Consider the following 16,026-nt stretch of genomic DNA (forward strand, 5'->3'; position numbering starts at 1 on the left):
ATTTTTAGAATTTCACTCGGCCTCTTGGCTGTCGGTTATTGTGTGAGGCAAACTCACACTTTCTTGAGTGATTTTGGAAGTACTCCGAGTATTTTTAGTTTTTTGTCGGTAAACACCCATTTTTGCATAAAACATGCCCAATTCAGAAAGAAAAAAAAAACACTCCGAGTGGTTTCTAAAGTGCTGGTTGTGCGGCATAAAATTTGGTCGCATAAATAGTCGCACAGATGTTGCGACTAAAATTTAGGCACTAGAACCGAGAAAAAGAGTCGGTTGGACTTTAGTAAATGAGGGCCATTGTATATGTGAATTAATAAATAATACAGTAAGAAATGCTTCAAGAATCAACAAAATGGACCACTTTCATAAAGTAGAATATGTCACGAAAAAACAATTTCAGAATCAGTACCATAGGTGAAAGTATCCCAGTATGCATTATTAATGCATAAGTTGACACAGGTCAGATTTGAACAATTTAGCCATCTCCTTAAGGTAAAAACAGACTGCGTTCTGAAGGGGTTAAAAAAAAATCCCCAAAAGCAATAAAATAACTACGTTTTGCTTTCCTCTCTGAAGCCCTGCTCAGCCCCCGCTCACATTCTGTTTCCCACCCTGGTCTAACATTAAGAGCGGACGTTATGTGACTGCTGGGGCCAATCAGAAGCCGTGGTGTTTACACACCGTACTTCTGGCATCATGGCTTCCGTCACTAAGTGGTGATGCCATGAGTACAGAATGTGACCACTGAGGCCACTAATTGGCTGCAACGTAATGTAAGCTTCTGAAGTAAGAACAGGGTGCTCAAATTGGGGATCAGCACAGCATCAAAGAAGTAAGTAACACATCGTTATTTTTAACACGTTTAGGATTTAAATATTAAAAAATGGCACAACCCCCCACCCCCAAAAAACAACAACAGCAACAAAAATTACCCCTTTATAACCATTATATCACTGGTTGCTATTGTTTACACCACCACTTCTAGTTGGAACAGTCTGTAGGCATGGGGGAGTGTCCTTCAGTTCATGCCTAGCACTTCCTTTATGTCCTGGTGATGTCTGATAAGAGGGAGAACCAGTAACTATCCAGAGCAATATATAAATATATATATATATATATATATATATCCACAGGACAGACAGAAGCCCAGCATCCTGCACCACAAGGCGCTGTCACCTCTCATCGTTAAATTGTTGAATGTACAGATAGCGCCAGGCAAAAATAACACAGCAATTACTAAATGCTGTTTCCCTGCTCACCAAAAGTGCATAGCCAGCCACACACCACTAGTGATAAGCAGCAGGGGCCATATTCGAATTTACGATATTTGGCGAATATATTGACGAAAATTCATCCTATGTTTGCGAAATTTGCATATTCACTATGTTCATTAACTTTTTTCCATGCGAAAATTTGCATAAAAATTGGCATGTGAAACATGTAAAAAACAAAAAATAAAAAAAATAAACAATATTCGTCATTACGAATATATAGCACTATATTCTAAATATTCGCGAAATTGCAAAGTGCCGATATTTGCCATAACAACTTGCATTACGAATATTCATGCTCAACACTACACACCACTCACATTCCTCAGTTCATATCCTATGCTCCTGTGTCATCACAGAAAGAAAACCGACAAAGAGCAAGACATACCTCTGTGAGTAGCATTCATCTTCTCCCCCCGCCAACCACATGCCACTACCCACCATCCTCTCTGCCCAGGCTTTCCGCTCCAGCCAATCCAGTAGTGCTGTGCTCACACCATACTTTTGTGGATTTTGTGTAGTTTTTTTTCTCTAATCCAAATCTCTGCCTATGGCTAAAGATTTGGATTTTTCACCCCCATCATTGACTTAAGGTAGCTGCCTAAGCTGCCTTATGGTAGCACTGGCCCTAAATGAAGCAAAATGATGTGTGTGAACTCAGCAAATTGTGGCCTTTCTATCACGTCTTACATCTCCTCCTGATGCCTTTTGTAGGATTTGTAGCTGTACCTCAGCATTTGCTGAGTGTATGCTTCCTCCTCCACCAATATGCCCCCATGACCTAATCATATTGGTGCATCTAAAAACTCTAGATATCTTAAATAAAAAAGGATGTAAATGTATAAATACTTTTACAACTCTGTATCACCATTCTCTTTGTCAATGAGGTATGTCACATCTCTCCAATCAGGTTGCCGCTGATTGAACAGTGTGAAAGTGTATATGGACATACCCCTATGACAATGAGAATCCAGTAACCAGTTGACAATGTATTCCTATATTCCAGGAGGAATAACAGAGGAGTGACACAACAAGAGGTTTCAAGGAATAGGTATTTTCTGGTAAATACATACATTTAGTAAAACAAATGTACCAGGGGGGCTTCCACTAAATGAATATTGCCATTACTGTCATTTGATAAAGAAAATAAATTCACTATACTTGTCAACAATACTGGCAGGCTGTACTGTATGCCCACACAGAGTCTAAATAGTTCTTACAGTAACACAGAAGAGAAGGTACCTTCCACTCCAGAGGAATATTCACATGATTCTCCCAATACAGGGTATGGACAGCTGAGTTGAAATGATTGTAAATTGAATGTTGAAGTTCTATAAACCTTAGCTGATTGGGACATTTCTTCAAAAGAACATTCGGTGTGAGTTTGAGTCTTTATACTATGCAAGGACCGTGTCTCACTGCACAAGCCATGGGTAGAGTGTCTTCTCAAAAACAGACAGTCTGGGCTTAGTGACCTACTATCCCCACTCTCAGTGTCCACAGTAATATTGGCCCCTGCGGTGTGAGCCAAAGACCATATTCTAGGTTTTTCAGCATTCTCACAACTTACTATTTGTTCGCTGTATCCTTGAAAGCTTTTTTTCCCCACCATTAGTCCCAAAAAGTCTTCTGTATTTTCTTTATTACATGGATTGGTGGTTGCATTGTAATTTTGTGTAACAATGCTTTCACTTGTCCCTGAAGTAAACAAGTTGGATCTGGCCACATCCTGATGGCATTCTATGCTCTTGTCTACACTCTGGAAGTTGTTTGACTCTTCCTCAGTGTCTTCCAAATTCCTTTGAATCATTTCCTTCTCGTTTTTGCATATTTTCTCCTCTGAAACATAAAGCAGTATGAAAACTCAACGAACATACATGAAATACAATTACATAATGGAACTATCGTACTTAATATGGTGATAAAATAAACCTTTCAATAAAATCATGGTGTCTTTTACATGTCCGATTTTTGGATGAATAAGCTTTCATAGAAAGCTGATGAATGAGAAAACGCTTATTCTTTGGCTGATCATCACCTCTTTTGTGCCTTGCCACACAATTGACTCTTGTAAAGGTAAAGCAATAGAGCACCAATCAGCAACATCAGTGCTTATTTCCTGAGCACTGTCAGCCCATCTTAAAGGGCACTTAGTGGAGACATGTCCCATGTGCATAATGAGCTGTGTACAAAGATTGCTGTTGGCTAAACACTCATTTGGCCAGAAGTTACAATATCTTTCCCAATCTCCCCATATACAAAAATGCTTGGCTGATCATTCATGTGTTCTGCGATGTCTCTGTGTGGCTGGTATCTGATAGAGATATTGCGCTTGGCAGCGCGCCGGCAAGTGAGTGGATTCAGTGCACTCTGCGGCTCTGGAGATTCCTTAAATGTGTCCCACTCTACCCTGATGGCACAGGGATAGAGATTAGTGAGTGGGATATAGATAGTCTGTTATTTGTTATCCTGTGGGTGCATGAAGCTGCGCTCTGCAGCGCTGGAGATCCCTCAAATGTGGACCACTCTATCCAGGTGGCATGGGGAAAGTTTGAGTGGGTTTAGGAGTTTGGCACACTGTGCCTCTTACCAGCAATGTCCTGGAGCGAGGTTACCGGGCATAGGTTTTCACCGGGGAGCCGTCTGCTGGCAGACGGGATACATGCAATCCCTGGAGCGTGCTCTGATATAGTTTTTGCAGTCCGATGGATGATGTCAAGTTTACCAATACTGGGGTGCAGGTGGTGGAGGCTAGACGTGTTTCGAGGTACTCATCTACCTCTTTTTTAACAGCAATGGCTGCCTGTTAGTGGGAAGGTAACATTTATACCTGCAGCAGCCTTGTGATTGGATGGTTGTCGTTTGTTATTTATAAACTGTTGACTGGATCGTTGCGCAGGGGATACTAATGATCTAGTGTTGTGAGGTAAAACATGGATGTGGAAAATCCATTAAAACTACTTCTTAAGTGTAAAACATTGGTGTTTTTTTAAATGTATATAGACAGATGGCATATTATGGATGTGTTTGTGGATTATAATAAATAAAGATGGCGATAAAAAAAATATAAATAAAGATGGCCAAAAATTTTTTTTACACTGAGTTAGTGTTTAGTGTTTATGTTATAATGGAACTCTAAAATGCAGACATATAATCTGTCCTACTAATAGGGTTGCTAGATATTGGGGACAATCTGGACATCACAATGCATTAGTGAGTGAAAAGTATATATATATATATATACACAAAATATATACAAATATATAGACAAGTATATATATATATATATATATATATATATATATATATATACATATACGACTGGCTGCTGCAGGTATAAATGTTACCTTCTCACTAACAGGCAGCCATTGCTATTGAAAAAGAGGTAGATGAGTACCTCGAAACACATCTAGCCTCCACCACCTGTACCCCAGTATTGGCAAACTTGACATCATCCATCGGTCTGCAAAAACTATATCAGAAACCCCCTCCCGGGATTGCACGTATCCCGCCTGCCAGCGGAAGTCTCCCGGTGAAAACCTATGCCCGGTAACCTCGCTCCAGGACATTGCTGGTAAGAGGCACAGTGTGCTAAACCCCTAAACCCACTCAAACTTTCCCCATGCCGCCGGGGTAGAGTGGTCCACGTTTAAGGGGTCTCCAGCACTGCAGAGCACAGCTACATGCACCATCAGGACTACAAATAACAGACTATCTATATCCGACACACTATTCTCTATCCCTGTGCCATCAGGGTAGAGTGGGCCACATATAAGGAATCTAGAGCGCACTGAATTCACTCACTTACCGGAACGCTGCCACAGAGACATCGCTGCTCACATCATAAGACGTATTCCACCTGGCATAGCACGATCCCCCTCCATGTACCTATAGCTCCACCTATTATTTGCCTAACTGGGATACCAGCACCTATTACTTATTTTATGCCTATTTTTTTTTCTTCTAATTTATGTACGTCTACTACCAGTCTTGTCGGGGTCAGTTCGATGTGAGGGCCCTACAAAGGACACCACAAGAAATATCACTATTGTTGTATTAATAAATTGTTTTAATTCAATCTAACTCACTGGATCTACATAATATATATATATATATATATATATATATATATATATATATAAAGAGAAATTGCAACAGCACTAAAAAGCATGTAAAGGTTCCAAAATTGAGGGTGCAGGCTACTGAGTAAGAATCAATTCGAACAATTATTCCTAATCCATAAAAATTTAAGGTCAGTGCAGCACTCCGTAGTATGGAAAAAGTGCAAGGTTTTATTCCATCAAAAAAAGTGAAAACAGCAGCGACGTTTCGATCCTCTCCAGGATCTTTCTCAAGCCTTTCCATATATATATATATATATATATATATATATATATATATATATATATTTTTTTTTGTATACACCCATACATTGGTTTCAATCAAGCCCAGACTTGAAGAAAGTGAAAACCAACATGCTTGATCCTTCTCTCCTTACATGTGCTGTAGTCGAGAAATTACTGCACATTTTGGATTGTCAGCCCGTAATTTCGGTAACTCACATTCAAGGTGTATGGCCAGCTTTACAGCCAAATTTAAGGGGATTACCTGGGCACAAAAGTTTTTTCTTACAATAACTCTGGTGCTGTGGTTCATACAAGCTAAGGACAATTGTAGAAAATACGGACTATGCATCACCTAAACAAAAAATTACAAGGGGCACATGCTTCGGAAACGCACCAAGATGTGAACAGGTGGTCTGTGCAGGTGTGATTTTGTGTACCTTCTGCAGACTTGGAATGGAGCTGCATTTGTTTAGGTGGTGGATTGTCCATTATTTCTACAGGTTCATACAGGTCTCCACTTTTTTCTGCCTTCTATGACATGCAAAAAGTAACCACTCAGATGAAACATCATAGGAAGCAGTAAGATGCAGAGAGATGCAGGAAATGGGTGCCAGAGAATAAGCAAGTGGGGGGCAATTGGGGCAGGTGAGTATGGTTTATTTTATATTTTTAAAGCACCAAGAATAATAATAATAATAATAATAATAATAATAATAAAAAACTCTCATATACAGTTTTAAAGAAATTTTCTTTTTTTATGTAAATAAAATGTATTCACTGTATACATAAAAAGTTATGTCATTTTCTAATTTACTTTGTGTTCAATTCTTTACCATCTAATGTGTATGGTGGCCTCTTGGTTTTCAGTATATGCCAGGGGAGTATTAAGCATGTAGAATTTCAGTTGCCCTGAACTATTGTTCTTGGTAATATAGGGAGAGATAAGCAAATTTTTCAAAAGTTTGGTTCTGTTGGTTCACCAAACTCTAGCAAAAAGTTCTGGATCTGAATGAACTAGTTATGTCAAAAGCTTTACTTAACCAATAGCCCAAAAATGTGTGTAATACACTGTCTAAGATCACTAAAAGTTCTAAATATCACTGTTAGGTTTCCTAGGAGTGCATTTATTTACAAAGTTAACTTCGAAGTTATGACAACATGTATGGCTATGGATTGGTAAGACATATGGAGTGGTAAGTAACAAGTTGAATAAAAGCACACTACCCTAGCCAATGTTTTATGATTTCAAAATGAATGTCCAAAAATGTTCCCTTTTTAGAGGTCGATGTTTGCTGGTGTTATATGCGCACAGAGGTATAAAAAAAAAAGCAATGGCTTTTTTCAAGTGTTCGGAAATTATTCCTTTTTAGGAGTAGCAGCAGGTTTTTTGCCTGTGAAAAATTCTCATTTTGGGACATAGCAACAAGATTAGCATCCTCGAAAGTGCACAAAAGTGACACAAAACCATCTACGTGCTGCTTTTTCACAGTTAATTTAAAACAAACCAAAAACTGGCACACTTAACTTACACTTAAATCTAATTTTGCAGTAAGATGCAGAATGCAAGTTTTACTGCAAGTATTATAAATGTGTGGTCCTACTCCTATTTGTGTTGGTCACTGCTTAGTGTTCCTCACAGAGATCTTCTAACACCAGATTTGACATCACCCCTATACTGCCTCCTAATTGGCTTGGAGAGCCAAGGGATTCCCTGAAGTGATGTGATCCTTCATCCTTCTCCTTTCTGCCATGTGGCGGATGTTGATGTTATTTTAGCAGGTTCTGTTGAACTAAGGTTGGGTTCTAGCCAAACCGATTTTTTAGCAAAATTCTTTCCAAACTCGGGTTCTGCTGGTACAGTTTGCACATCTTTAAAGATAAGCTTCCACCAGGGGAGTCTGGCAGTGGCCTACCCTCTCTCTCCATGCAGAACAACGGAACACTTGACTGAACTGAGCATTCATGTATTTGAGTGAATCAGAAGAGATAGCTGTTGGTTGAACTAGCATTCGGCCGACAGCTAATTGATCTGTATGGTCAGCTTTAGACATAGTTTATTATGTTTATCTGTCAGTAAGTTATGTTGACTTTGAAAAGGACAGCATTATCTTTCTGATGGGTTCCCTTGAGAGGATGGTTATTTGTATATGTTAAAAAAACATAAACAGATAATTAAATGTTTTTAAATTAAAATTAGGATATGAACAAATATATACGAATGCAAAAATGTATGTAAAAATGTAATGTGAATATGGTTGTAGGGACATATTAGATGGTTAAGCTGCCTTGTAAATGAGGTGCTTATTTGCAGAACCTATCACACAGCTAGAGCGCTGTGCGGGAAGGCTGCATAAAAGTATGCTGGATCTTTTATGCCGCCATTGGACGGCAATCATCCATAGGCACAGTGATGATTTTTAGTGAGTTCTACAAGCTGAAGAATGTTTGCTTGTATGTGGCTGATCGCTACCTTTATTACACAGGGCAACAATGGCCTTTTCTGTAATAATTGTCCTGTTTGCCCAATAATTGTCCTGTCTAATAGGACCCTTAAAGAAATTGGTTGCAAGGGGCAAGTTCTATACGTTGTTGGCGGACAGAGACAGCCTTATGAGCGCTTATATGGCTGACAGGAAGTATTTTATGCTTGAGCCAATGTTACAATTTTAAAGCCCAAAAAGGTGAATTCATGGTTAAAAGACTTCAACTGTTGAATTGGATCTTCAGAACTTTACTTAGAATAGGCCTTCAATATTTTATCATGGTAGACCAGTTACAAGCACAGCTGCTCTTGGTCCTTCAGTATGCTAACAGTGTGAATTAATTCAGACCCTAGTGAATGGGGGTAAATATTACTATTTATATTATACTATTCATATTTATAATACACAGAGTTAGGCAATCAGGTACAGTCAATTTACCAATCCCTTAAATCACAAAGCTTCACTTTTATTTGAATGAATTTTAGGCCAAAAAAATAATGCAAGTACCATTTGTGTTCTAATAGAAATCATTCTTTGCTAACCGATAGTAAATCATCCAGTGGCTTGTAACAATATAGCATGCCTGCAGACTGCACTGTTGCTAAATTATTGAATCCTCTGCTACATTTAAAACAAATGACAATGCCCCCTCCCCCCCACAACATGTTTCACTGTTCACACATGCACAATTATTGAAATTATTGAATCCTCTGCTACATATAAACACATTTACACATAAAATGTCATTAACACATTCAGCATCTTGAGGGGTTAATGGGGCAATAAAAATCTAGAGGCCAAGTGCGGGGTAATAAAACCCCTCTAACTGACATCACCTACCTTTCCAGAGGTCAGGCTACATCATATACATGGGACATAGAGGGTCTATGATAAGAACAGGCCATGAATGTTAAAGAAGTATTCCAGTGAAAAACTATTTTTTTTTTTTCATATCAACTGGCTCCAGAAAGTTAAACAGATTTGTAAATTACTCCTATCAAAAAATCTTAATCCTACCAGTACTTATCAGCTGCTGAAGTTGAGATGTACTTGTTCTGTCTGACAACAGTGCTCTCTGCTGACATCTCTGTCTGTCTCATGTAGGTGTGCTATAGACCACCTGGCCAAATTAAAGAATTAGATGATCTACTAGTTGAAGAAATAGCTAAAATGACAATGAAAGGAGAAGTTATCATTATGGGGGACTTCAATCTTCCAGATATAAACTATAAAACCAAAATAGCTAGTTCTGCCAGGAGTACAGATATTCTAAATTCCCTACTGGGATTATATTAACAACAAGTAGTTGAGGAGCCAACCCGGAGGGAGGCCATTTTGGATTTGGTATTCACAAATGGGGATTTGGTATATGATGTTAATGTAAGCGAAAGCTTGGGCTCTAGCGATCACCAATCAGTGTGGTTTAATATAAGAACAGTGAAGGAATCACACCGCATGAAAATAGTTTTAGATTTTAGAAAAACAGACTTTTCAAAAATGAGATTAGTCATAAATGAGTCCCTATCAGACTGAAGAGATTACATGGAGTCCAGGAGAAATGGGACTACTTAAATTGCAAAATTGCATTAGACTTGTCAGTAAAAGCAGAAAAAGGAATAGATCATTGTGGTAATCAGCAGAAGTGGCCAAAATCATAAAAAACAAAAAGCTAGTATTTAGTAATTATAAAACAACCCAGAGCAATGAAGATAGGGAAATCTACAAGACTAGGCAGAAAGAGGCCAAGCAACTTACAAGAACTTCTAAAGCGCAGGCAGAAGAAAAACTAGCTCAGTCTGAGAAAAAAGGGGATAAGACATTCTTCACTGAAAAATGAAAAAAGGAAATTAAAACAAGCAGTAACTAAATCAAAAACAAAGGAAGGAAGGTATGTAGAACAGAATAAAGGGCTAGCCGACTGCCTAAATGAATACTTCTGTTCAGTTTTTACAGAATAAATAGGAAAAGGACCTCAATTAGGGAGGAAGACTAATGAATCGTTTGATGCATGTGTCTTTACAAAGGAAGAGGTTCTACATTTGCTGTCTAAAGTTAATACAGATAAGTCAAAGGGGCCTAATGGGATACACCCAAAATTATTAAAAGAGCTTAGTGAAGAGCTAGCAAAACCGTTAACAGATTTATTTAACCAATCACTGGTAACAGGAGTCGTCCCAGAAGATTGGAAATTAGCAAATGTTGTGCCCATTCACAAGAAAGGTAGTAGGGAGGAATCAAGCAACTATAGGCCAGTAAGTCTGACATCAATAGTGGGGAAAATAATGGAAACCTTACTAAAGGATAGGATTGTGGAAGATCTAAAATCCCATGGATTGCAAGATGAAAAACAACATGGGTTTACTTCAGGGAGATCATGTCAAACAAATCTTATGGATTTTTTTGATTGGGTGACTAAAATAATAGGTGGTGGAGGGGCAGTAGACATTGCATATCTAGATTTTAGTAAGGCTTTTGACACTGTCTCACATAGAAGACATATCAATAAACCACAGTCATTGAGCTTGGACTCACATATTGTTGAGTGGATTAGGCAGTGGCTGAGTAACAGACAACAGAGGGTTGTAGTCAATGGAGAATATTCAGAGCAAGGTCTTGTCTCCAGTGGGGTACCTCAGGGATCTGTACTGGGACCAATATAGTTTAATATCTTCATTAGTGATATTACAGATGGTCTCAATGGTAAGGTGTGTCTTTTTGCTGATGACACAAAGATGTGTAACAGGGTTGATGTTCCTGGAGGGATACGCCAAATGGAAAAGGATTTAGGAAAACTAGAAGAATGGTCAGAACTCTTGTAACTGAAATGTAATGTGGATAAGTGCAAGATAATGTACCTGGGGCGTAAAAACCCTCGGGCAGAATATAGAATATTTGACACAGTCCTGACCTCAGTATCTGATGAAAGGGATTTAGGAGTAATTATTTCAGAAGACTTAAAGGTAGGAAGACAATGTAATAGAGCAGCAGGAAATGCTAGCAGAATGCATGGATGTATAGGGAGAGGTATAAGCAGTAGAAAGAGAGAAGTGCTCATGCCGCTGTACAGAACACTGGTGGGACCTCACTTGGAGTATTGTGCGCAGTACTGGAGGCCGTATTTTCAGAAGAATAGAGATACTCTAGAGAGAGTTCAGAGAAGAGCTATTAAACTAGTACATGGATTGCAGTATAAAACTTACCAGGAAAGGTTAAATATGTATAGCTTGGAGACTTTTAAATACATAAAGGGAATCAACACGGTAAAGGAGGAGAGCATATTTTTAGAGGACATAGTTTTAAATTAGAGGGGCAAAGGTTTAACCCCTTAACGACGCAGGATGTATATTTACGTCCAGCGCCGGCTCCCGCGATATGAAGCGGGGTCACGCTGCGACCCCGCATCACATCGCATCGGTCCCGGCGCTCATCAACGGCTGGGACCCGCGGCTAATACCACACATCGACGATCGCGGCAATGTGCGGTATTAACCCTTTAGAAGCGGCGGTTAAAGTTGACCGCCACTTCTAAAGTGAAAGGGAAAGTATCCCGGCTAGTCAGTCGGGCTGTTCGGGACCGCCGCGGTGAAATTGCGGCATCCCGAACAGCTTACAGGACACCGGAAGGGCCCTTTCCTGCCTCCTCGGTGTCCGATCGACGAATGACTGCTCTGTGCCTGAGATCCAGGCAGGAGCAGTCAAGCGCCGATAACACTGATCACAGGCGTGTTAATACACGCCAGTGATCAGCATGAGAGATCAGTGTGTGCAGTGTTATAGGTCCCTATGGGACCTATAACACTGCAAAATATAGTGTTAATAAAGGTCATTTAACCCCTTCCCTAAAAAAAGTTTGAATCACCCCCCTTTTCCCATAAAAAAAATAAAACAGTGTAAATAAAAAAAATAAAATAAACATGTGTGATATCGCCGCGTGTGTAAATGTTTGAACTATAAAAATATATCATTAATTAAACCGCACGGTCAATGGCGTACGCGCAAAAAAATTCAAAAGTCCAAAAAAGCTTATTTTTGGTCACTTTTTATACCATTAAAAAATTTATAAAAAGTGATCAAAAAGTCCGATCAAAAAAAAATCGTAAAGATAATAACTTCAGATCAAAATCAAACCTATATAAGTAGGGTATCATTTTAACCATATGGACCTACAGAATAATGATAAGGTGTCATTTTTACCGAAATATGCACTGCATAGAAACGGAAGCCCCCAAAAGTTACAAAATTGCGTTTTTTCTTCGATTTTGTCGCACAATAATTTTTTTTTCCGTTTCGCCGTGAATTTTTGGGTAAAATGACTAATGTCACTGCAAAGTAGAATTGGTGACGCAAAAATTAAGCCATAATATGGATTTTTAGGTGGAAAAAACAAAAGTGCAAAAACTGAAAAACCCTGAGTCCTTAAGGGGTTAAAAGTAACATCAGGAAGTATTACTTGACTGAGAGAATAGTGGATGCATGGAATAGCCTTCCTGCAGAAGTGGTCGCTGCAAATACAGTGAAGGAGTTTAAGCATGCATGGGATAGGCATAAGGCTATCCTTCATATAAGATAGGGCCAGGGACTATTGATAGGATTCAGATTATTGGGCAGACTAGATGGGCCAAATGGTTCTTATCTGCTGACACATTCTATGTTTCTATGTCTCAGGAACTGTCCAGAGTAGGAGCAAATCACCATAGCACACCTCTCCTGCTCTGGACAGTTCCTGAGACAGGCACAGGTGTCAGCAGAGAGCACTGTTGTCAGACAGAAAAAGAACAACTCAACTTCAGCAGCTGGTAAGTACTGGCAGGATTAAGATTTTTTAAGAAATCATTTACAACTGTTTAATTTTCTGGAGCCAGGTGATATGAGAAAAATAGTTTTTCACCGGAATACCCCTTAAATGCTCCAGAGCACCCCTGTAGTAGCTGCTAGCGGCCATCACATATTTAACTTTATGTTGATAAAAGTTTATATTACCTGGATGGTCACCCTCAGTTCTGTATTCATCTGTCTCACTTTTTTCTTCTTTACTGTCATCTGCAGGTTTATTTTTGGGTGACCAGGTCATCTTATTTTCCTTTTTTAACCTCCTTCTGGCATTTGCAAACCAAGTAGACACTTGCGTAAGAGTCATCTTTGTAATAATTGCCAACATAATTTTTTCACCTTTTGTTGGATAGGGATTTTTTCGATGCTCATATAACCAGGTCTTAAGGGTACTTGTGGTTTCTCTGGTTGCATTTTTCCGTCTTGTAGACACAGTAAAATCCAGAGTTCCAAACCTTTCAACAAATATATATTTAAGAAATTATTTCAGATTTATTCTCATCAGAACTACCATAAAAATAAAAATAAATTAAAAAATATTCTGTAGAAATATTTTAGTAAGAGTGCCACTGTACCAATTTGCACCCAAAAAAGTAAAACTTTCTTTACAACATTTAATTTTTATTTCCTTTCAATCCCTTTATAAATTAGTGTAACCGTTTGAAATACAACACTATGACAACGTTCTACTGTTTCATTTTTAATGGGAACCTATGCATCTCCATGCAAGAAATAAAACAAGAAATAAAACCTGAGTAGTATAAACCGGTGGTCATACACACTCATACAGACGCTGTCATACAGACGCTGTCTGTTCTTTACTTTTTGCTAACATGTCAGGTCTATACAGGAACTGGAATGGGAGTAAAGTATTACTGCTTTGTTGTCTATGATTGGGGAGACACATTGGTCTTTACAGGAGTTGTAGTCACAAATAATAGTACATTTTTAATCCAGATCTTTTGAAAAGTTTCTAATTTTTTATTTTAAATTCCAGTTTTAATGTATATCCTGTACCGAAAAGGACAATAGACTTAAATTATTAAAGCATACCTGTTATTCAGGTGATTTTTCAAGATAAGCTGCCCTGTGTGTGTACATTGGAAGCAGCACTTTTTCTGGTCTTTATATAACTTGTATATGGTATTTAGTAGATTTCTGCACTGTAGGCTTCATCTTTAATTTGCAGTTCACCCAGAGATGTAGGGTGGAGCCTAATGTCAATGGTGTCTGTCATACACGTCATTGATGGAGTAGGTGAGCAGCTTTTCCGTGTACTCCACTGAAGAAAAAGATACCATGCGCTGTCACCCAAGCAGCAAAGAGAAGCTGGACACTTCCACTGGATGGAGTCCTGCCACCCATCCAAGTTAAGTGACTTTCTTGGTAGGAAGGTGGTTAGGCATTGTATGGGTCCTCATCCATATATATAGGCAGAGTGTAATGCAGTTTATGGGCACTAGGCCCTCATCAATATCCAAGGGGGGTAAGTGTGTGGGCACTGGGTCCTCATCCCTAACGGGGCGGGGATGGGGGTGGGGGTTAGGTATCATCAGTAAAAGGTACAAAAATAGGTCACCAGCATATAGCAGCAAATTAGACAGGATTCAGGTATACTGGCACACTATTGCACTAAAGTGTAAGGTATAACAAAACCACCCTACATACTCAAAGTGAGAGTGGAGTGCCAAATAAATAAGCAAAGTGACAAGTGCATATAGGCTGACCACGCTAGATACAGACCTAATGAAGGGTAAACAGAGGATCAGTAGTAGCAGGAGCCAGGATAGCACGGCTCCTGCTACTACTGATCCTGTGTTTACCCTTCATTAGATCTGTATCTAGCGTGGTCAGCCTATATGCACTTTGCTTATTTATTTGGCACTTCACTCTCACTTTGAGTATGTAGGGTGTTTTGTTATACCTTACATTTTAGTGCAATAGTGTGCCAGTATACCTGAATCCTGTCTAATTTGCTGCTATATGCTGGTGACCTATTTTTGTACCTATTACTGATAGATTGTACACAGGCCGGTGATATCACCTTATTGATGCTGTATTCCTCTCGCAATTCATTCATTTTTTATATTGTATGTAAATGTTTTTCATTTATGTTTAATAAACTTGTCGCTCAGACAACTTATTCATTCATAAGTGGCTCTGATTGGTTTTCTTTGTATGACAGTTTGTAATTTACTTATTGGATCATTTTTAGGAGTTACATAATCCCCTTGGCTGCTTTTTTGTTGGTTTTTATTAGAGATGAGCGAACTTACAGTAAATTTGATTCATCACAAACTTTTCAGCTTGGCGGTTGCTGACTTTTCCTGCATAAATTAGTTCAGCTTTCCGGTGCTCCGGTGGGCTGGAAAAGGTGGATACAGTCCTAGGAAAGAGTCTCCTAGGACTGTATCCACCTTTTCCAGCCCACGGGAGCACCTGAAAGCTGAACTAATTTATGCAGGAAAAGTCAGCAACCGCCGAGCCGAGAAGTTCGTGACGAATCAAATTTACTGTAAGTTCGCTCATCTCTAGTTTGTATCATTAGTGAAGTGGGTCGGGTCTATAAAAAAGGTTAGTTTTGCTAATGAAAGTATAACAAATACTGTTTTTCTATTCCCTAAGACTGAGATTATTAGCACTGACCAGTGTCAGTGTGTAAGGACACACTCTATTCACAAGGGGACTGGTAACACCTAGTTGTCAATTTATTCTCAACTTTGTAGGGGGGAATAACTGAGAAACAGCACAATGCTGAGGTAAGGTAACTTCTTATTTTAATGTAATTGCATGATAATATCCAAAATCTCATCTCAGCAGCAGCTCTGAATGACGGCAAAATCATGTCCCACCTGCTGTGGAGAGATTCAGAAATTACCAGGGACCTGCTGGATCTTCTGGGAGATCCGCTGCAGAGATGGAATTGCTATGGATTATGAAAAAGATTTCACTAGCTAGCTGCTAGGCGCTTCTTGATTCTTCTTGATTCATTATTTCCTGACACATCTTATTTATTAAGCAGAGCTCAGAGCTGGCAGATGAAGGGAGATCTTTGTGAAAGTTTCAATGACAAGCATTTGCAATCATCACACACCA

At 39.0% G+C, this 16,026-nt stretch overlaps 1 protein-coding gene across 1 annotated transcript in view; it reads right to left on the reverse strand.

Moving 5' to 3' along the window:
• Nucleotides 1–16,026, reverse strand: part of IRX6 (iroquois homeobox 6) — a 69,503-nt gene that overhangs the window by 36,827 nt on the left and 16,650 nt on the right. The window contains exons 5-6 of the mRNA XM_056528404.1: nt 13,081–13,385; nt 2,842–3,110 (exon numbers count right to left, since the gene is read on the reverse strand). Of these exons, the coding sequence (XP_056384379.1) occupies nt 2,842–3,110; nt 13,081–13,385 (574 nt within the window). The remainder of the gene's footprint in view (nt 1–2,841; nt 3,111–13,080; nt 13,386–16,026) is intronic.

This window comes from Hyla sarda, chromosome 6, assembly GCF_029499605.1.
Source record: "Hyla sarda isolate aHylSar1 chromosome 6, aHylSar1.hap1, whole genome shotgun sequence".
Classification (NCBI taxonomy): Eukaryota; Metazoa; Chordata; class Amphibia; order Anura; family Hylidae; genus Hyla; species Hyla sarda.